Below are 21,787 nucleotides of genomic sequence, written 5' to 3' on the forward strand. Positions count from 1 at the left end.
CATTTAACAGGTCCTTTGATGATTGATTGTGTTGAGAATGATTGTGGTCACGTGTTGATGTCTTCAGGGTTGCTGGATGGAGCAGATATTACCTTATCTTCCAACAGGCTGCTGCCTGCACTGACAGCCCATTAAGTAGTGAAACCACATTTTTGTTTGCCAGTTACCAGGTGCCTTTTGGCTCCTAATGGCCAAACTGAGGAAGGGAGGCTCCTTGTGCCAGGCACAGAGAGGAGCCCAGACAGAACGGTGTAACCCTTGAGGTGGCTTTGGATTACAGTGCACTTTGGCTGCCTGTTACCTAACAAATGCTGCTTTTTTACTCACAAAATCTGTAAACCTCTTTAAATGTAACCTGAGTTTTTAAATGAGCACAATCTGCTGGGAGACAGGGAAGCATTCCAGCCCTTCTGTGAAACAAGAATCCTTCTGAACGGAGGAATTCAGGAAACCTGTGTTCAAAGCGTTTTTAAAATAGCCAAAAGAATTCTCTATCTCAGCTCTCATCTGCATCAAATTGCTAAGCCTGGAACAAATCCTCGTGTTTTATAAAACTCTTATAAAAGCTCTGTATAAATCAGGAAGGAGATTCTGGATGCTTAGACCTTCAGTGCTTCTCTACATTGTAGCTGTCAGTATTCTACTGTGGTTTTTAGTTACCTCTTCTGTCTAATTCTTCAGGTGCAATGTTGAATATTGTTCAAGACTCAGCACTGTTAGAAGCCATTGGCTGCCAAATGGAAACGGTAAGATTTGTTTAATTGTTGTTTATGAAGTTATTGCTTCAGAAAAAAATGTGATTCATTTATCAGCAGTTTAAGTAAGTTCAGTCCAGAGGTATGATCCCATCTAAAAATATCCTTTGTTATAGAGAATTCTGTTCAGAAGATCTTCTCATTACTTAAAACTGACTTTCAGTTTCATAGAATCATTAAGCTTGGAAAAAGCTAATAAGATCATATAGTCCAGTGTCAGCCCATCACCACTATGCCCACTAAAACACGTCCCTCAAAGGACAGTGACTCCAGCACTTCCCTGGGCAGCCTGTGCCAATGCCTGACCACTCTTTTTAAGAAGCTTTCACTAATATCCTACCTGAACCTCTCTTGGTGTGACTTAAGACCATTACCTCTCATCCTATCACTAATCAGCTGGGAGAAAAGGCTGACCCCCATCTCACTGCAACCTCCTTTCAGATGGTTGTAGAGGGCGATGAGGTTCCCCTAAGCCTCCTCTTCTCCACAATGAACCATCTGAATTCCCTCAACTGCTCCTCGTAATCTGGTGCTCCAGACCCCTCACAGCTTCGTTGCCATTCTTTGGATGCGCTCCATGGTCTCAGTGTCTTTCTTGTAGTCAAGGGCCCAGCACTGAACACAGCACTCGAGGTGCGGCCTCACCAGTGCTGGCTGCAGAGGTGCGATCACCTCCTGCTGGCTGTGCAGTTTCTGACACAAGCCAGGATGCCATTGGCTTCTTGGCCAGCCGGGCTCACTGCTGGCTCACGTTCAGTCACCTGTCAGCAAACACCTCCAGATCCTTTTTCTGTGTGCAACTTTCCAGCCACTGTGCCCCAAGCCTGTAGCAACGCATGGAGTTGTGATCAAAGGGCAGGACTCTGCAATTGGTCCTACTGAAACTCATGCAGTTGGCCTGAGCCCATCGATCAGCCTGTTCAGACCCCTCTGTAGGGCCTTCCTACCCCCAGGCAGGTTGACACTTCCTCCCAGCTTGGTGTCATCAGCAGCTGTCCTGAGGGTGCACTCAATCCCCTCATCCAGATCATCAGTAACAGCTTTAAACAGGACTGGCCCCAATACTGACTGCTGAGGAACACAGCTTTCCTGACTGGCTGCCAGCTGGATGTAATTCTGTTCACCACCACTCTCTGGGCAGAGCCCTGCAGCCAGTTCTTTACCCAGTGAAGAGTGTAGCTGTCCCAGCCACGAGCTGCCAGCTTCTGCAGGAGGATTCTGTGGGAGACAGCATGAAAGGCTCTGCTGAAGTCTAGGTGGGCTATGGCAGCAGCCTTTGCATCCTCTACCAGACGAGTCACTCGTTCATAGAAGATGATGTTGGTCTTTAACAATGGTGGCTAGGTTACATTCTTGCTGGGTTTTCACTTTTCTAATTTTTTTTTCCTAAATGTGCAGAATGGTGGTGAAAACAACCTCTTCAAAAGCCACAGTCGTACTAACAGTGGCATTAGTACTGCAAGTGGCGGCAGTACGGAGCCTACAACACCAGATAGTGAACGGCCAGCACAAGCCCTTCTAAGGGATTATGGTAAGGACAGCTCTTTGGAAAAAATGGTATTATACTATCCTAACTTGATGTTTGTTTTTCTCCTTTTGTAGTTCTGGCTCATAATTAATGTGTGCGGGTGTTTTGAAGCCAAGATGGATACTCCTTTGTTCATTGCTGATTTGATCCCGTATGCACCCATGTGTGGTGCTCACATGTGCTGGCTGGTTCTGTGTTGGTTGGTGTTTAACCTGCTAAAGGACTCTCCCAATACAGGTTTTAAAAAAGCTCATGGAAAACTGTTGTACTTTATCATGTGTTTTCATGAACACTGATGCCATAAATGTGTACCAGGTGCAAATTAATGGCTTCATTCGTTTTGATAGCATTCCAAGTTTAGTGGTACCTTTTCTTAACTGTTTTTAAAGACCATTTGGGGGACTCCTGTTTCTGCAAGATGAAGAGGCAGAACGCTTGCAATGTGTCATTTGTTATAACAAGATCTCTTCAATTAACATTGGTTTGTGATGTCCTGTACTGTGCCCTTTTTGAATCTTTTAGTAGAATTTATGTCCTACTTAGTCTATGTGGTAAGCCAGCTGAATGTGGAGATTCTGGAATTTCATTTGCTCCTCCATGCTTTAGCAGTGCAATGGATGTTAGTTGGTGAAGTGAATGTGAGAACAGACCACCTTGTAGGCTAGGTGGGAAACTCCATTCTCACCAGATAAAAATGCTTCTTCCCCCAGTTCTCCATGTAGGAGGAGAGATTAGCGGGAAAGCTTTAGCATATTCACATATATACGTTACATACAGATGCAGGGTTTTGTTTAAATGTTAGTTATTTCTCTAACGGATTTGTCTGAAGTGACTTGAAGTGCTGGTTTTTGCCACACCACCTTAATTACGTATATAATTCCTGTGTTTTCATTGGCAAGTGTTTTTGGCACCTCGCAGTGTAAAATGTTCCTTTGTAAGGCTAAAAAACCCTCATGTTTTACGTTGTTGAGTCGCTGACTTTTCAAACCATACGTGTAAATCGAAAGATATTTTTTGTAATATCTGGCCCTGAATTTGTTGGCATTATTGATTCATTTTACTGGATTTAAGAAAAAGAATTCTGTGCCCACAAGGTAAGGTTATAATACACCTACAAAAGGAATTTCAACACTTCTACTGAATGCTTGAAGGGAAAATTGGAAACAAGATGGTTTATTTTTACTGGTTAACTGTAGCTGACATGTGAATCTGCTGCTAGACTGGCAGAGAGCATTGGTGCTGAAATGAATTTGCCTACTTCAGTTTTAACAAGTGTACATAATGTTTGTGTTCCCAATACAATGAAGTTATGAGCAACTGCTCCTAAAAGCACCTCTTTGTTTTTAATTTTAGCCAAAGGTACAGGAAAATTAAACATTTAGAAACAATTATATCTTCCAGGTTGGTTTCTTTCATTATCTGCACATAAATACCTAATGCAGCTTCTGATAAATGCTGTGTATAGAGAGAATAGGTAACTTCTGGCCTAGGTATCTGAAGTTACATGTGCTCTGTTCATTACTATGACTCAGTGTGAGTACTGATGTCTAACATGCGTGACTAATGCCTAAATTCTTCTGAGTCTGCAAGACACCGCAGCGGTGTAAGCATGGTAGCAAACAGCAGCACAACCCAACACAGGCTGTTCTGCTGCTGAAATGCATCCAGTGCTGTGATTGTCCAAAGTGTCTTTAGAAGAAACAGAACCAAATTGATACAAGGTGCTAATCTGAATAATTTGTATTGTGTACTGGTGTTGCTTACAAGGGAGTTAGCCAAATTTCCAGATTCTGGGTTGTATGTAATTTTATGTGCGTATCGTGGCTGCTTTGGCTTGTTCCTGTGCTTTGCTTATTGTTACTAATGCTTAGTTATTTTCCCTCCCTGTGGTATGTGTTACTGGGGTTACATCCTAGCTCTTAATACAGATACGGCTGCGGGACTTCTGATACGCAGCATTCACCTGGTAACCCAGAGGCTGAACTCGCAGTGGAGGCAGGACATGAGCATCTCACTGGCTGCGTTGGAACTTCTCTCTGGATTGGCAAAGGTGAGAGATGAAGCTGTGGTTACTCCAGCCTCTTCTCAAAGGGACGATTCCTGTTCTCTTCAGGTGAAAATCATGCCACCAAGCAGACGTCTGTCAGCAGACGTTCTATTTGGAGCACAGAGGGTACATCCTCCTTCTGTAGGATTGCTCTGTCTTATCCTAGTGTATATGCTCAGTGATTTAAGTCAAGTGAGTGCAGTGAATGCCTTTGGGCTGAAGGTGAAGCTCAAGGTGGCTGCTTCAGATACACATAGCCCTACTGTGTGATTCTGGCTGATTTTAGCTGGATGGCTTCTAATTGTTCTCATGGGTTCTCATGTGTGGTTTTGCTTTGCTTTGTGTTTAGGTTCTGTTTTGTTGTCACTGTTTTTTCACACTGCAGTGGATGAATCTGACATATTAGGTTGAACAGCTGGAAGAAAACGGTACCACTGAGCTTCCAGTGGGCAGTGTGGGCTTCAGCCCGTAGTTTTCAACTCCACCATGAACCATTTCTCATAGGTTACTTTGTTAGATGTTTCTAAGGCTGGTTGCACAGTGGGTGGACAAACCAAACAAGAGTTTCTGTTGCTGCTGATCAGGGTTGGAATTAGACCAGGACATAAAAAATTTGATTGCCCTTTTTGTAAGTGCTGTGCCAACTTTTTTCCTTTTGTGTCACGTGCAAAGTAATTTTCTGAGCTATGTGTGACACCTTCTTAATGTGAAGGTGTCACCTGCGTGGGAGCTTTGTCTTCACACAGCTGTGTTCCTCAGACTAGCTGTGCTGTTTCTCTTCACCACTTCCCAGATGAACCACTCCTGTTCTGTTCTAGCACCCTCAGTTGTGGTCTATGTTCCTTAACTGTAAGGAGACTCACCTGGCAAGTAGCTGGAGTAATTAGCAAGTTAGTGAATAGTAAATAACTAAATGCTGGGTTGGGGGGTCTTTTTTTGATGAAAAGTAAAATGTCCTTTTCTGCTTGAGGACACTTATTGTTCCCAGTCTGGAGTTTGTGATGTTTGCTAAGCAATGCTTTGGTGTATTTACAGCAGCCACAATGAACTGGTGCAGCAGCTGGGCATTCCCTGATGTATTCCCTTTGAATATGTATGTCACAGGGCTCTTTTAAAGCTTGGAGTCAGCACTGAGCCATGGTGGGCTGCATGCTGCTTTCATTTCTGTGGTAGCATGAGCTGAAGGACACATTTGGAAGTATTCGGCAGTGAGTTCAAACACGGTTTTGGAGTGTTCCAGAGCACAGTACAGAAATGGGGGTTCCTGATTCAGTTAGGATATTCTCCTGTCCCCTCTTTGTGCAATGAGATGAGAATATAAAAACATGTTCTCAAATATCTACCCAGTTTAATATTAAACACTGTAATCTCTGTGTAACTCTTGGGCGACTGAAGTGATTCTTCTGGGACATGCAGGGTAGTCTTCTTTCTCTTAGTGATGAGCCAAGTGGAAAGAAATCTCCACATATTGCATAGCTGCAGAGCAGAGAGTCCATTCTGCTTTCACCTTTGGAAACCACAATTCCCAAAACCCTTTTCAGGTTAAGGGATGCCTTGTCCTGTATCTTTTCAGCTGCAGGTTATTAATGGGATTTGGTCCATTAGAAAAATCCTGTTTTCTGCAAGAGTGCTGGAAACAGCCTCTTGTCCTAAGCTGATCTCAAAGGGACTCTGCCATATATCTTACGCTTCCAAAGGAAGTACTGCGTCGGGCTCCAAACAGTTGTACGTGCCCTTGTTGAGTACAGCTGTCTGGCTCCTGTGTTGTCACCTGCAAAACCAGTCAGCAGGATGCTGGTGGTGCCCCTCCAATATCGAATAAGACTTTATATGGCATGGTCAAACTCTACAGAGTAGAAAAATCCAGGTTTACCTGAGAGCTCCTGTGTCAGCTCACATGAAGAAGAGAGATTTGGTGACCTGGTTAACTTCAGACTGCTGATCCTTGTCAGTCAGGGTGCACAGCTCTTTGTTAGCCCTCACGGCCTGGAGCCTTGCTCCCTGAAGCCCATCTGGGCAAGGATAGGAGCTGAGGGGGTTTTCTGCAAATGATTTTTTTTCTGGTTAATCTGCTTGTCTGAGCATGGTTGTTTGTCAGTGAGAAAGTGAAAGAGAATCACTCTGCTGACAGAATTTGCCTAGTGGAAAAGGACAGGAGCAGAATGAAGCCCTCTGGATGGGAGACTGGGCAGTGAGTGGTTTCTTAGAGGGACCACGTGGACGTGTGTGGGGCTGCTGTAGCTGAAGGAGAGGTTTTTGCTGAAAATAAGTTTAAAACACAAGTTTATTCAGCTTACAATTCGTTTCTTATGAAACCAGATTGGTATCATTCTTGCTCTTGGAAACAAAGCCCAGCAGGGTGGTGGCTCCTTACTGCAGCGTTTCTTTTAATTTCAGTATCCATCCCTGTTTAACATTTGTACCATGAAATAGCTCAACTGTTTATTCGCATTTCTTAAAGCTGCATTTAGAAATGCTTTCAAAAGCTGTTTCTTCTCTGGAAGGTTTTGTGAAGAAATTCTCACCTGACAGTCTTCTTTTCTTTGCTTCACACAGGTGAAAGTGCTTGTTGATTCCTCCGACCAAAAGAGAGCCATTAGTTCTGTATGCAGCTACATAGTGTTCCAGTGCAGCCGGCCGGCCCCACTCCACTCCCGTGACCTTCACTCTGTGATAGTTGCAGCTTTCCAGTGCCTCTGTGTGTGGCTCACTGAGCATCCTGACATGCTGGATGAGAAGGTAAGAATCTCTGCTGTGTGTATTCTTAGCCCCCAAGACTGATTTGCTTTTTGTCCCCAGCTGTCAATGTTTCAGACTTTAAAACAACACGTCTTTGTAGTTTTCAAAAGCATAGCAGGAATTCCAAAACTAGTTTACTTGGAAAATAGCTTTCAGTTTTGATTTCTCCTTTTCATTCACTGAGAATATTTTTGGCTATGCAACCACCTTTCATGTTTATAAGAAAATATTTTGATCTTTCTTCTTGCTTTGTGAACTGAAAAAAAAGAAGAAAAAAAACCTGAAATTGGAAAAGCAGAAAAATAGTGGAGAAATATGAGAATTATTGGTGTGTAAATAGTGTAGTTACCTGCAGCAGATAAGCTTCTAAAAGCAATGTCTTTTCTCATTTCTCAGCTCTTACCTATCTAAGGAATTTTCTAAATTTAACAGTGGAATTTCTTTAATGCTAATGTTTTGATGATCGTAAAATCAGAACAATCATAGAATGGCTTGAGTTGAAAGGAACCTTAAAGATCACTGAGCTCCAACCCCCTTGCCATGGGCAGAGTTGCCAGTCATTAAATCAGGCATCACATCAGGCTGCCCAGGGCTCCATCCAGCCTGGCCTTGAGCACCTCAGGGATGGGGATCCCCACCTTCTCAGTGCAGCAGCAACAGTGCCTCACCGCCCTCTGAGTACAGAATTTCCTTCAAATATCTAACCTGAATCTCCCCTATTTTAATTCAAAGCCATTCCCTCTCATCCTATAGCTATCAGACTGTAAAACGTCAGTCTCCCCTGTTTATAAGCCCCCTCCAAGTAACGGACAGCAGTACCTGGTGTCTTCTCCAGACAGAACAAACCCAATTACCTCAACCTTTCTTGATAGTAGAGGTGCTCCAGCCCTCTGATCATCTTCATGGCCTCTTCAGGACCCTCTCCAATTGCTCTGCATCCTTCCTGTGCAGAGGCCCCAGGCCTGGACAAAGTACTCCTGATGGAGTATCACAAGGGCAGAGCGGAGTGCCCCTTCCCTGCCCCACTGCCCCCTCTGTTGATGCAGCCCAGGATACTGTTGGCTTTCCAGTTGCACTCTGCTGGCTCGTGTCAGCTTCTCCAGGACTGCTCTGAAGGAATTCTTTTCCCAGTCTGAACACATATCTGGGATTGTCCCAACCCAGTGCAACACCCTGCACTTGGCCTTGTTGAACCTCATTAAGTTATGTTGCTTTTCTGGGCCCCTGTGGGTGGCAGCCCTTCTGTTCTATGGCCTGCATCACTCAGTGTCAGACTGAGTGCTGAGGGTGTGTACCCAATCCCCCTGTCTGGGTCACTGATAAAGATGTTGAACAGCACTGGTGCCAGGACTCACCCTTGGCATCTTCACCAGAAGTTTTCTAGAAGCTGAGCAAGGCAAACCTTGATCCAGGGTACAGCTTTCTGAGGGAGTGTGAAAGATGCATGTTGCTGATCTGATCGCCTCCTGTCATAGTCTCAAAAAAATCTTTTTTTTTGCATGAGCATCTGCTGTTGTTGTAGGTCTGCTTACAGTGGCAGCTCAGTAATCTGCAAATATATGTTAAAAATAAAAAAATAAAAAAGAATAACAGGGAGGGTTTTCAATAAAGATGCTTTCTGCATGTACTTTGGGATACTGGCTGTTGGTTGTAGGTGACCAGGAAAGGGGTGATTTCCTGGGATGTGGCACAGCACAGGTTATAAAGTTACATTATGCTTCGTTTCTCTTTCTTTCTTTGTTTTTCTGCATGAATTGTGAATTCAAGAAACAGCACAGGCCAAAGTGCAGAACCCTGCCTGGTTTCTGGTGGTTAAAGCTGCTGATTTATTTGTGTAGTTAGGGTTCATTGTAGACTGCTACTTGTTCTTGAGAAAGCTTTCCTCTTTATTCCCTTGTTTAGCCATCAGATGAGAACTTTTGTTGTAGCAATCCAGATATTTTCAGTAAATGACTTTGCAGTGAGCAATATTGGGCAGTCGTAGCAGTGATCCCACTGAGTGCTGGCCTCTTCTGTCGTGTGTTTGTTGATGCTTTGCTGTGTGCTTTTAGAACACTGTTATTGTTCTCTTGATGAATTAGTTACCACATATGTTATCCTTCCTTATGGATGCTGTTGGCAATTGAAAGATTCGGAAAATTTTCCAGATGAGTTCATTCTTAATATCCTGAGAACTTAATTAAATTTTCTGCAGATAATTTCAGAAATGTGTTTATCGTTTAAAATATGTTTATGTTTTTCAATTGCATTCCTAGCTCTCTTGGCTGTTTTGTGCATGTCTAATGGAAGACCTTGTGTATATATTAATTCAGAGCACTTTCTAGCGCTGGATATAGAGGCACACTAACACAATTAGACATCTATATACAGAGAAAATACAATTCCTCTAGCAAATGTGATCTTATTTCAACACTGTCTGTTAAAATAATTTTCTGCCTTTATCTCTGAGCTCGTACCAGAAGCAGCACACTGCTTAGATGAGTCATCTGTTGCTGTTTCTCTGAGGTCTCTGAGACGTCCGTTGGAATGCTTCTGTTTTAAGGTAGTTCCTTGTGTGTTTTAGGATTGTCTAAAAGAGGTACTGGAGATTGTGGAGCTGGGTATTTCGGGAAGTAAATCCAAGAGCAGCGAACAAGAGGTGAAGTACAAAGGAGATAAGGAACCAAACCCTGCATCCATGAGAGTGAAGGATGCTGCAGAAGCTACGTTAACGTGGTATGTGATTTCTCAGAGCGTGTTCATTGTTTAGCACTGCTTTGTCAGAGAATGCTTTAGTGGGGGGTTTCCACCTGGTATGTAGTTGAGGGCATCTGAAAAGTCACCCGGAAGTTCCTTCTGTTTTGTCTTTTGGGCATGGTTGTCTTCCCCTTTCCATTACAGACGTCTAGCAAAAGAAAGATTCCTGTAATTGCTGTCTTCTTTCTGCCCCTTCCTTTCCTTGGAGAGCAAAACCTTCCTGCAGCCGCTGATGTTCTGCTCTTTGCCAGTGCAGAGAGTAGCTCCTTGTCTCCCTCTTCCCCTTGTCACCTTGTCCTTCCAGGCCCACAGCCTTCTCCTTGGCCTGGCAAGTTATGCTTTCCCCATGCTTTTCCCCACACGGTAGCTGCTGTCCCTGTGTAACACAGCAGGCAGTGACACACATAGCAGCTATAAGCTAAGGCAGGGTGGGACGTCATTCTGCTCACTGAACTGGGCTTGCTTAATAGATCTGGGAGACTCTGCTGGAAATGTGATTGCAGATGATGTGTGGGTGAGGAGGGGGAGCACAGAAGTAAATTGAGATTCACTCCAGAGAAGCTGGAAAGTGCTGTTTTACTGCACGAATAGCACGGTGGTGTAGACAGGACAAACTGAAGATGAGTAGGATAAACATGTGTTGCAAAAGGTGAGAGCTGCTTGCTTATTTTGTTTGTTTTACTTCACAATAAAATCATTATAAACTTTACTATTAGTAAAAACAGTGGTATCATTATGAAAGCAGCTTCTCATTGGCACTTGTGGATAAATTTTTCTTGTTGCCTGAAAGTGCCCTTTTTCTTTTGTTTAGAGGCATGCAGATATCTGTTTTCCAAGGGAAAAGTGTGGCAGGAGGACTTCAGTAAATTTAGTATAGATCTGAGTGCAGCCTCATTCAAAACATGTGAACTCCAGTCAGTGACACTGCATGGAAACCTCTGCTCCTGCTGTTGGCTCCTGTCATGGCGGTTTTCTGTTGGGAAGATCCTGCACAATTTCAAATTATTTAAGTATATATGTATTCTTAGGAGCCCTGTGTGTGCCTTGCTTGTTGGTATTGAACAGTGGGTTAAATTATGGAGGAGTACCTCAAATCATCCATAATGTTCTTATAAGAACAAACATAAAAAAACTGTAGAACTACAGATTATTTTTTGCTCTAAAATGTATCTTACTATCTTTATGACCTTGATTATAGACGAACTTGTTCTATGGGCAGGTTACTCTTCTTTGAAGGATTCATGTGCACTTTTTCTGAAATTACTGGTTCTCTTCTAAGACAGGCTGATGGGATAGCACAGTAATTGGTTTGTGCTACCCATAAGGGTAGCTGCTATGTCGAGATCCCAGTGAAGAACAGAGTGAAAGTCTGTGCTTGGGTGGGACAGTAGGTCTTAATCTGTGGTGACTTCTGTCTTTTTTTCCCATTTGCAGTATTATGCAGTTACTTGGAGCGTTCCCTTCTCCCAGCGGCCCTGCTTCCCCTTGCAGCTTAGTGAATGAAACCACGTTAATTAAATATTCTCGCCTGCCCACCATAAACAAGCATAGTTTCCGTTACTTTGTTTTGGATAACAGTGTCATCCTGGCAATGTTGGAGCAGCCTCTAGGGAACGAACAAAGTAAGTCCAGCAGTCACTATTCCTTGTTCCTCTTGTTAAAACTCCCAGCATGGAGCTATAGGAAAACAAAAAAAAGGTACCACATCGTGTGGTTCTGTCGTCTTTCTGGGCCCCACCTCATCTGTGGACATGCAGCTGAATGGAATGTTGCTCTGGAATGAAGTGGCAGGGCTAACCTCCATGTCAGCGATAGTCAGACTTACAGAAGCCCTCCTGAATAGTTCACACGGTTGCCTTTCATCCTTTGAGACCAGATGAGTGCAGCTGAGTGCCATCAGAATGGTAGCTGGTGGACAAAAGCAGTACCACTGCATTATGAAGATATCCGTGCTTTGACCAAGGATAGCATGTATTAAAAAAATCTGTTACTTACGTGATGCTTTGAGCTGAATAACTGATCTCCTTACCTTCCCCCTGTGAATCCTTGTGTATCAAAGCATCGCCTAACAGAATCAATGAAACTCTTCTCCTGCACTGGCTTCACCAATGCTAAGAGGGAAGCTGGTTTCTTACGAGTTGTGTTCCACAATGCTCCCATCTCGTGGGGAATCGCTGTGCAGATCCTGCAGCCGTTGCCACACGTCCACCCTCAGTCGGGGTTGGAGCCAACGTGTTCCTGACTGCAGGGGTGTGGAACGTGCCAGAACAGCTGAGCACTTCTCACCCTTATTCTGCCTGTGCTAAATGAATTACTGAGGAATCCTGTAAAGCTATTATAATCTGAAATTAAATTAGCTTTACTTGCTGTGCAGAACTTGCTTACAAATCCCCCTTGAAATACAAGATTAATTGCAGTAATGCTTAAGTGTGTCAGCTCTGTTCTGAGGCAGACTGCTGTAGTGAATCATTGCGGGGCCTGGTGTGCTGCCTGTGAAATGCCAGCAAAGAAGTGGCTGTCTGGTAGTTACCCAGTGGTGTCAGTTTATGGTTTACATGCACAAGAGATAAGACACACATCTTTAAAAGGTGAGAAACTGTAGAGATGTGATTCCTCTTCTAAGGTGGCCTTTAAGCCTAGAAGGGGGACTGGAATCCCTGCCACAGAACCCTGACTGTGCAAGTGGAAAGGCACAGTGGGAGGACTGCAGTCTGAGCTGCTCTCTGAACAGAGTCGATATTGAACCCAGAGCAGGTTGTTCATGGCTTTGTGCAGGGAGGGCTTGGAAGCCTCAGGGGAGTTTCTCTGTCCCTATTCCAGTGCCTGGCTTCTTTTAGAAATGTTTTCACTGCGTAAGGTTAGAATCTTCCCCCATCTTAGTTTGACTGATGGATGCTTTCCACCATTCCTCTTGCCATTATTTGTGTGGGACCTTCACAGAAACTCATGGGGGCGTCATGGAAACCACATGTTTCTGCATGAACATTTGTTGTACCTAAACAGGCAGTGGCTGAATAATTTTTTTTTAATTCATGGGAATAATTTGGAGAGAAAATCGGTGATCTGCATGAATTTGGACTAAGGTTACTTTTAATGATGAAATGGAGCTGATCTGGCTACTGCAGAACAGAGTAGTTCTCTGCTGCAGGGAGGGGGATTGCATCCAGTGTTTGCTTCTCACCAGAATTTGTCTTTAGGGTCAGGGTGGGAGTTTTCCTTGAAAACAAAATGTCTGTAATGTGTGTGCTTTTTTACAGTTTAATTACCGTTCAATGAAGTATTTGTGGTTTTGATGACGTATTCTTCTCTTCACCCATGTGCTTTGCAGATGACTCCTTCCCCTCTGTCACGGTTTTGATCCGTGGGACATCTGGAAGATTTGCATGGGCCCAGCAACTCTGTCTTTTACCAAGAGGAGCTAAAGCAAATCAAAAGGTCTCTATCAAAGCCCATAAAGAAATCTTTAACTTATTGATGTTCAGCTGAAATTCCACTAATGTGAGACAGCCCCACAGATCTGGTGATTATACATTAAGGCTGAGCCACGGGGCCTTTAGCTGTAGGTAATGTGACGCATCTCTGGTGACTCTTTACAACTCGTGATTAATATGAAATATAGGCTGTGAAAGTACTGTTGCCTTCTAGGTTTGTGTAGGAAGGTGGAAGAACTCTGCTTATTCTCGTTTCTTAAAAGCATCTTCTAAGCTGATGAAGCAATGGACCGTGTGCTCAGTGTGTTGATGTTAGGTGTCAGGCAGGGCTTTTGCAGCAGAAGGAACAAAGTCTGGAGATAACGTGTGAGATGCTGCTGAGAGAGCAGCTGTTAAAACTGCAGAGCTCAGTGTTGCAAAGGCGGCTGTAAAACTGCTGTGGAAAAGCCTATAGGTGGACTTTGGAATGATTGTGGACAGTAATAGTGGAGGATAAATGACCCAATAAATGGTGTTTAAGTAGGATCTCTTACTGCAGTTGCCTGGTGGATTATACCCTCGTGTTACCAAAATTTCTTTGTTTGTAAACATCTCCCAAATGTTCAAACTGTTTGTATAATGTAACTGAAATGTGGGCCTGTCAGTCCCAGCTGTCACATTAACGTGTAGATCTCTGTAGTGCAGCCCTCGGGAGGACCCTGCACTGGATGCCTTTTGGAGCTGTGCTGTCACTGCAGCTGAAGTGTTTTGCTGAATAGTGTCAGTCCAAGGGTGTTGCCTCCCACACCAAAAGAAAAGTCACACTTTGGCTGGGGATCCAAGGGAACCATTCCAGCTTAAAAGCATTATGTAACTTCAAGATTTGCCATTTTAAAGTGTACTTGGTATAAATACACTCATAAAGCACTGTTCAAGGTGTAATTAAAGGTCTCTCTTGCTTGGAGCTTAGGCACATGCAAACCTGCAACCTTCGGTTGCTTTCATCAGGGATGTCAGTTTTTGAATTGCGCAGCCTAGCATAATACAGCAGCATTAGCAAAACTGTATGATAGGTAATGCAAGGCTGTTGCTACCCTGGTGGGACATCTTGCTGCTGGCCCACAGCATTGCTGCTGTTCACTTCAGGACTTCTCAGCTTCACCTGTTGAGCTCATCGTAAGTCAGCAAGGCACAGCTGTTACCTTTCCTTAAACATGGTTGAGGTATTTTAACCTGAAAATAAGATGTTGCCACGCAAGCTTGCTGTTTTTAACAGGATTTGCAACTGCTTAGACTCAGGTGGTAAGCAAGTGTACTAGGCATGATGATTACCACCACCAAAAGGGACAGAATGTTGTCGTTCTGTTTTATTTTTATTTTTAATCTATTTTTCAGTACAAGTCTATTCAAGTCTGAGGCATGTCTGAGTGCTTTTTAACGATACCTCTCATGTAAGGATTAGTAAACATGTGATGGGAGAGAATATTTCCCATCTGCTATAAGCAGGTATTTTTTACTGATGCAATGCCCCAACTCAAACTGTCTCCTTGCCCACCTTTTTTTTTTTTGTCAGACCTTTGTACCAGAACCTCGACCAGCTCCTAAAAATGATGTTGGATTGAAATACAGTGTGAAGCATCGGCCTTTTCCTGAAGAAGTGGACAAGATCCCATTTGTGAAAGCAGACTTAAGCATTCCTGATTTACATGAAATTGTGAATGAGGAGGTAAGGGAGGTTTTGTCTTTGACTTCATTTTGCTCATTTTTCTGCATGTTCATGAATCACTCACTAACTTCTTATTCTTCTGCTTGATTAATTCACACTACTTAATGGAATCATGAACTTTGAACAAATGAATCTGTGCACCAGCCCAGGAAGATGGCAGTGCCTTGGATGCGCTCTTGGGGAGCACAGCTCAGCACAGTTTATTCTGGATTCAATAGCCTGTACACCAGCACTGCGAGGAAGCAGTGGCTTGTCATGTGTTGCATCCACAAGGGAGATGGAAGGGGCACTTGTTAGATCTCTTATGGTGCATATGCAAAAACAGAAGTATTCTAAAGCTTCGCAGTACTTTAGCTTTTATTCATTAGGAGGAAGATGCTGCATCTGATGCTGGGTGCATAAATTTGCAACAGCTCTCCCAGGCAAACAAGGTTTTGAGATATTCACTGTTAACCTTGCAAGGTCTCGTTGACAGTGCTTTAGTAAACATCCTGGGGGAGTTGCAGCTGCTGCATGTGACTTATGGCTCTGCTGAGTGACGGGGCTGTTGTAAGTGCTTTGAGAGTTTGGTACTTCATGTCTGTATTTCAGCTCGAAGAGCGACATGAGAAGCTGAGGAATGGCATGGCCCAGCAGATTATTTTTGAGACTTCCATAGATCAGAAAAGTGAGGAGGAGTGGCGTAAGAAGAGCTTTCCTGATCCAATCACAGAGTGTAAGCCCCCACCGCCGGCACAGGAGTTCCAGACTGCGCGCCTCTTCCTCTCCCACTTCGGGTTTCTGTCGCTGGAGGCGTTGAAGGTGACCTCATGATTCCTTGTGTTATACTAATGGCATGAGTACCTCTATGGCTGGGCTTAACAGAAGGGGAAAACTTCAGTTTCGTTAGTGAAAGATTTTTCTGTGCATTGCCAGCTGCTTTTGTGCTGTCGTGTGCTTGAGTTAGGTGGCAAATTTCCATCTTTCAGGGTTGAGAACAGGGTTGTGAAAGGCCTTGCCTGAAGGTGAACGTGCTCTGAATGGGTGGCTGTTAGTCTACTTTTGCAGTAGGTGCATTAACTCTCACATTCACCTGTTTGTATTTGGTGTTATTCTTCCAAATTGAGTTAGGGATGCTTTGTGAGCATTTCTAAATTATGACTGCCATACAAGTTTCTGTTCCAGAAATTGTATTGAAGTACTCTAAAATGTTTACATATGGCTAAACCACATTTAGGCTGTCGAGTCGTCCCTTTTGAAGTTAAAATGCCAACAACGTATAGGAAAAAACCGACATCCTTAAACTGAAATTCTGCCTTTTAAGTGAGAATTTTGCCTTTCATTTATTGCATTTTCTTCCAGAAAACTATCAACATTAGGAGGCAAAGTAGCTATTGCAAAAATAAACATAAAGACGCTTAATATTGTGTATATTGCTGGTGTATAGGTTACAGTAATAAAAGCAAAACGAGATGCAGTGCAGCTGTAGACAGTAATGTGGCATTTTGAAAGTCTCTGCTGCTTTTGTTGTGGAATGGAGCATGTTTTGAGCAAATTATTGCTTGTGTTTTACTTGAAAAGTGTTAGTTTTCTTCTAAGGATAAGTTAAATGCAACAAACTGTCAGACTTCTGCTTGTTGTTGATCATTTATAACACTATTATATTGGATCAGAATTTTTTTTGCATGGTTTTGATTCATTTTTAACGGATCAGTGTGAAAACCACAGAGATCTTTTCAGTCAGGAACGTTTTTTGAAGCTATTGAACTCTGATCTGTGCAACAGGAGCCCGCTAACAGTCGTCTACCTCCCCACCTGATTGCACTTGACTCTACTCTGCCTGGATTTTTTGATGACCTCGGGTACTTGGACTTACTGCCTTGTCGTCCTTTTGATACTGTTTTCATTTTCTACATGAAGGCGGGCCAGAAGACAAGCCAGGAGGTAAGAGAATGCGTGGAGCAGAGCTCTGGAACCAGTGGTTATTGGCTTTGGCTTTACTTAGACAGGAGGTGTAACAAACCACTGCATATTTTTCATTTGAAAGGTGATTTATTATCTGCATTTAGGATTTTTGCACGTGTATGAACGAAAGGGTGTATTTGGAATTCAAAGATTCATATCAGAAATGCATTTCAGTCTGTAGGGAAAGCTGCAGTTTGTTCTTGGTATGTGCAGTATCCAGGTAATTTAATTTGATTTTGATGTTAAACATATGTTAAAGAAATCAGAAACTTACTGCAAGAAAGTATTACTGCTTTGTAAGTCTTTACATCATACTATTTGTGCTGAAATGCGATTAGGTTAATTAGGTTAATTTGTGTAAATCTAAGCCGTGATTTCTTCAGACTGTGATCTAGAAATTTGCTGTGAGTTTCGAAGCAGGTTTATGGGCTCAGTGGAGATATTTCTATAATACTTCTCATTTCTATTTGTAATTGTTCTACTAAAGAGTAGAGGCATGGCTTCAAAACTGATGAGCGTGTCATTGCCTCGTGTGACTGTCAGCATACAGGTGTCAGAGCACAGCAGCACTTTCCACACCTGAGGGGAACACACCACCAACTCTTGAGGCCAGCATTGTGCTGTTTGTGAGTTTTCAAGTCAATGTTCAGAGCAGCAAGGAAGTGGTCCCCAAAGTCGGTGAGGTTACGGGGCGCGATGCCTTCCAGCCGTCCAAAAATGTTCTGCTCTTGCTGGACAAGCAGAATACTTTTTTCCTCTGATGCTTGTATGCAGTTACAGATATAGACAGGTGAGACTTCTGTGCAGATGTTAGTCCTGCAGAATTTACAGAGCTTTGGAAACCCAGTTGGTGGTCTGTACTCAGGAAGATTTGCCATGTCAATTATAAAAAAACATTTTGTGTATGAGAGATTGTGGGTATTAGACAGACAGTGTAAAGATGGCATTCCTGCTTCAGGATCCCAGGACATCTTGCTGTGATTCCTACGCCTTCTCGGTTGTGAGAAGTCAGAGGCAGTCAAGCTGGTAAGGTGCTTGTCTCTACTGCCCTGAACTGAGGAGAAACTGCTGCTGTTTCTGTGGTTCAAAAGAAAGAGAACAGAAACAAGTCAGTGGTAATTTTCAATATTAGCAATCGAGAGAGGAGATCAAGGCTGAGCTGCGGCACTGCTTTGGGTAGGGATGGCTGTGTGGTGCTACGTAGCACCCTTGTGCATGTGCTCGTGCAGTTCTTATCAGGACCTAATTCTGCTCTGCAAGGTGATTCCCACTCCTGTCACAGGGAGTAGTGGCAGCTCTACATCTGATGCTGCACAGCCTAGAGCAGTGCCGTTCATGGGGGTGTTCCTAAGTGAGTCCCAGTCTCTCTGCTGCGGTGATGCACGCTGACGGCTTAGAAAGGTGTTGTGGAATTTGTTTGTACAGGGTAATGAAACTGCCCACACCACTGTTACAGTATGATACTTAATAACATTAAATGTCCTTTGAACATGCTCCCTCTCCTTTATTTAAGTTCTTTTTCTGAAGGTGCTCAGTTACAAAACTACACATTTATGTAGACCTTGAGCTCGCGTATTTTCTGCAGCTGATGTTGCTCTCTTCTCTGAATTCATTCTGAAATGTAGCTCTGACTTTGAGCGTATTGCTAATATTTCAGTGCAGTGTCTAGTCACTGCTGAATATTGAGCAGGGTGCTGGAGCTGGGTGACAGGGCACAGGGCCTTCCTTGCTGGGAGCTTTCTTCCCAGCCTGTCCCCAGCTGTGCAGTTTCTGCTCCAGTGCAGTCTGTGTCCCAGGGAGAGTCCCAGCACTGCCCCCATACAAACAAGCTCCAGAGATCTTCTGGCCACAGAACAAACTCCCTGTGACTCAGAAAGAAAGGGCGACGCACGGCGTGCTGTTGTCTCTTCCCCATATCCCAGTGGTCCAGTAGGCCAAATAACAAACCATCCGCTTCCCCTGCGCTCCGCTCGGTCTGCAGGGCTGCAGCTCTCCAGCCTCCCTCGGTCACACTGGGATTAGGAGGTATTTGGATGAGGAAACAACCTGGATCTTTGGGCAAAGTGAGATTAAGGCTCACAATGAGCAGTTTGGGGTGGCGTTTGATTGAAGTGCACGTGCAACCCTGCTGAAAATTGTTCTGCAGAATCAGTTTCATTATTTAATGTGTGGTGAGGTGGTGCCCTTTAGGGCGCCATGTCATGTACAGGTAGTGACAGAACGCCTTTCTCCCAAAACTTCCCCTCACTCTAAAGTGAAACATGCCCAGAAAATCCTCTTGTTATGTCTGGTATTGATGCAGACTGCACTGGCCAGGTCTGTGGTTTACCCCCGATGTGTGGATAGATCCTGAAATCACCATTTGTAGCAATGTGATCCCAGGCTTCAGCAGTGATGGCAGAAATCAGGATGTTGCCATGCAGGATGGCTGGGCAGCAAGGACTGGTGTCCATGTAGAAAGCCTGGGGTTCCTGACTTCCTGAAGATCTCTATTTGTCAAAACCATTTTGGTGACACAAAATTTGGGGTGATAGAAACAAAGGCAGGGTGAGAAGGGAAAGAGCAATTTCCAGGAGCCCCTGCACATACCGTGCTTCTGCTGGTTGTTTCAGATCCTGAAGAACATGGAGTCATCCAGAATTGTTCAGCCACACTTCCTGGAGTTCTTGCTGTCTCTTGGCTGGTCTGTCGATGTGGGGAAGCATCCTGGGTGGACCGGGCACGTCTCCACGAGCTGGTCCATCAACAGCTGCAGCGATGAAGAGGGACCTGAACAAGGTAAAGCAAAGTCAGCTGCCTAACACTGAGTTTTGTCTCCTATTGGATAAAACTGGTTTAAATTTTTTGTTCCTGTGTGCCTATATGAACACTTGCATAATTCCTTCACATTTTAAAAGGCATTTTCTATAAAGGTACATGTAAATTGATTAAACTTCAAGACCAAGTGATTAAAGCAGTGTGTCTGTGTTGTTGGGAGGAAGTTGTTTCAGCAAGGAACACCGTTTCCCATACTTCTAGCAGACTTGGTGAGTCTTGTTACGTAATCCAAAACCAAGATGCAGATGAAATTGGGAACAGATTTTAGTGTGTACTAACAGATGTGCTTGAAATATTATGTGATTTTTTTGTGCTCTGTAAGTAGATTAAAATGAGCTGTTGATGAGTAAGTTAACTGTAACCATGCTTGGTAGTAAGTAATGAAAACAAGTGGCTGTTTGTAGGTCACTGAGGCTGGAGCCCACACACAGCTCTTCTGCTGTCCTGCTTCATTTACTCTGCTTCTTTTCCACTACAGCAACTCTTCCTCTGGGCTTGTCTGGTACTGTGACTGACTAAAGGCTTTTCTGAACATCAGTACAAGTGATGGAAGGTTTGAGGTGTTGGGGAGGGCTTAAGAGAACAGATGTCTGGCTTTTTCAGAACGAGTCAAGAGAGGTTACGGGATGGCCGGGGCTTGGTTTGTTATTTCTTTCAGGATGGAGTTGTTGTGCTTTGTACTGGGGCAGAGTCCTCGCTCTTCCTTTTCTGCTTGGAGTTGTCAGTATGGCTGCACATCTTCCCCCTCTGATCCCCCCAGCCCCAAAGGGAAAGAAGTTCTTAAGCAATTCAATTTGGGTTGAGTTGCTGCTCCCTGGGAGCAATGGGCTTGAGAGACTTTGCTTCCTGATGCTGAGGCATGGCCCCCAGCTCCGGCGCGCCGCTGGCCATGGCTGTGTGTCAGTGTGCTGGATGGCCCCTCTCCACTGCTTTTGCTGAGGCAGCTGTTCCAGGGGCTCCACTGTAAGCTGGCTCAGAGAAATAATTCAGCTTAAAGCCTTTGCTGTTCTTTCTGGAGGAGGTACGGAGAAAGGAAAAGGTGGTTTGGTCATCTTCTGGTACTGTGGCTCCACTGAAGACTTATTTGCTCTCTGTACTGTGACAGCCTGACTGTGTTACCAGCTGTGAATAAGTGGGGGCTGAGAACTAGGAGCTTTCTTGCATTAGCTTCAGTTCAAGGGTGTGGGTTTTTTTAAATTATAGAGAGAGAGGAATTTATAGAAATTGGCTTAAATTCTAGAATGTTGTCAGGTTGAAGCTACAAATGTAAGCTGTCTTCTGAAATTTAATGACAAACTGAACAAAACTTATGTTAAGGAAATGAGTAGAAATAGCTACTGGATGAATTCTTGTAGGAGATGCTTACTTAGTGACTACCTTAGACTGAGGAAAGGATGATATATGGTAAGTATAATGGAAATGTATTCAGAATAAATCCTCTTTCCAACCCTTGGTGCTATTTACTTTAAAATATCAAAAAAGTTTATCTGAAAGTTGTTGTTAGCCATGAAATTTCACTGTGAAATCTTCTCATTTTTAAAACATGACTTATGTGATTTCTTGCACCTTATGGTTGAAGGTCTGTGCCTAGAGAGATGAAACTGCCTTTTGAATTAACCTTCCATCTGTGTTTGTTTCAGATGATGTAATAATTTCAGAAGATGTTGGAGCAAGTATCTTCAATGGGCAGAAGAAGGTGCTGTATTACGCTGATGCCCTGACAGAAATAGCTTTTGTTGTCCCGTCACCAGTGGAGTCCCTAAGTAAGATCATTTCATGTATGCGTTTCTAAAAACAAAGCACAATTCAGAAGATCAACAGATGTTTGTTTTTTAATAGAGAGCTCTGTCAGAAGCAGGATCCTTGTCGGAAAAGTACTGATTTAAATATCCTAATCCTTAGAAACCTTCTGAGTGTGACACTCCTCAGTGATACCTGTTCAGTGCTCCTTTGTTTTCCCAGTCTAAGCAGCAAATACCTATCCAGGTTTGCATGGTGCTTGCTTGGGTGCCTGAGGTTGGATGTATGGTTTGGTCTGCAGTTCTGACATTGTTAAAATGTACTAATCCCTGCTATGGAGTTCAG

General features: G+C 43.7%; 1 protein-coding gene across 4 annotated transcripts in view; it reads left to right on the plus strand.

The window, feature by feature from the left end:
- The window catches only part of RALGAPB (Ral GTPase activating protein non-catalytic subunit beta), a 64,592-nt gene that overhangs the window by 32,386 nt on the left and 10,419 nt on the right, over positions 1-21,787 (plus strand). For 2 of the 4 annotated variants that reach the window (XM_048963083.1, XM_048963085.1), the window contains 12 exons: positions 682-746; positions 2,154-2,286; positions 4,200-4,333; positions 6,887-7,069; positions 9,633-9,784; positions 11,240-11,427; positions 13,134-13,240; positions 14,789-14,941; positions 15,533-15,742; positions 16,706-16,864; positions 19,498-19,663; positions 21,343-21,465. In XM_048963083.1, the coding sequence (XP_048819040.1) occupies positions 682-746; positions 2,154-2,286; positions 4,200-4,333; positions 6,887-7,069; positions 9,633-9,784; positions 11,240-11,427; positions 13,134-13,240; positions 14,789-14,941; positions 15,533-15,742; positions 16,706-16,864; positions 19,498-19,663; positions 21,343-21,465 (1,773 nt within the window). The remainder of the gene's footprint in view (positions 1-681; positions 747-2,153; positions 2,287-4,199; positions 4,334-6,886; positions 7,070-9,632; positions 9,785-11,239; positions 11,428-13,133; positions 13,241-14,788; positions 14,942-15,532; positions 15,743-16,705; positions 16,865-19,497; positions 19,664-21,342; positions 21,466-21,787) is intronic. The other 2 variants (XM_048963084.1, XM_048963086.1) reach the window with 1 other exon arrangement.

This window comes from Lagopus muta, chromosome 16 (genome assembly GCF_023343835.1).
Source record: "Lagopus muta isolate bLagMut1 chromosome 16, bLagMut1 primary, whole genome shotgun sequence".
Lineage (NCBI taxonomy): Eukaryota > Metazoa > Chordata > Aves > Galliformes > Phasianidae > Lagopus > Lagopus muta.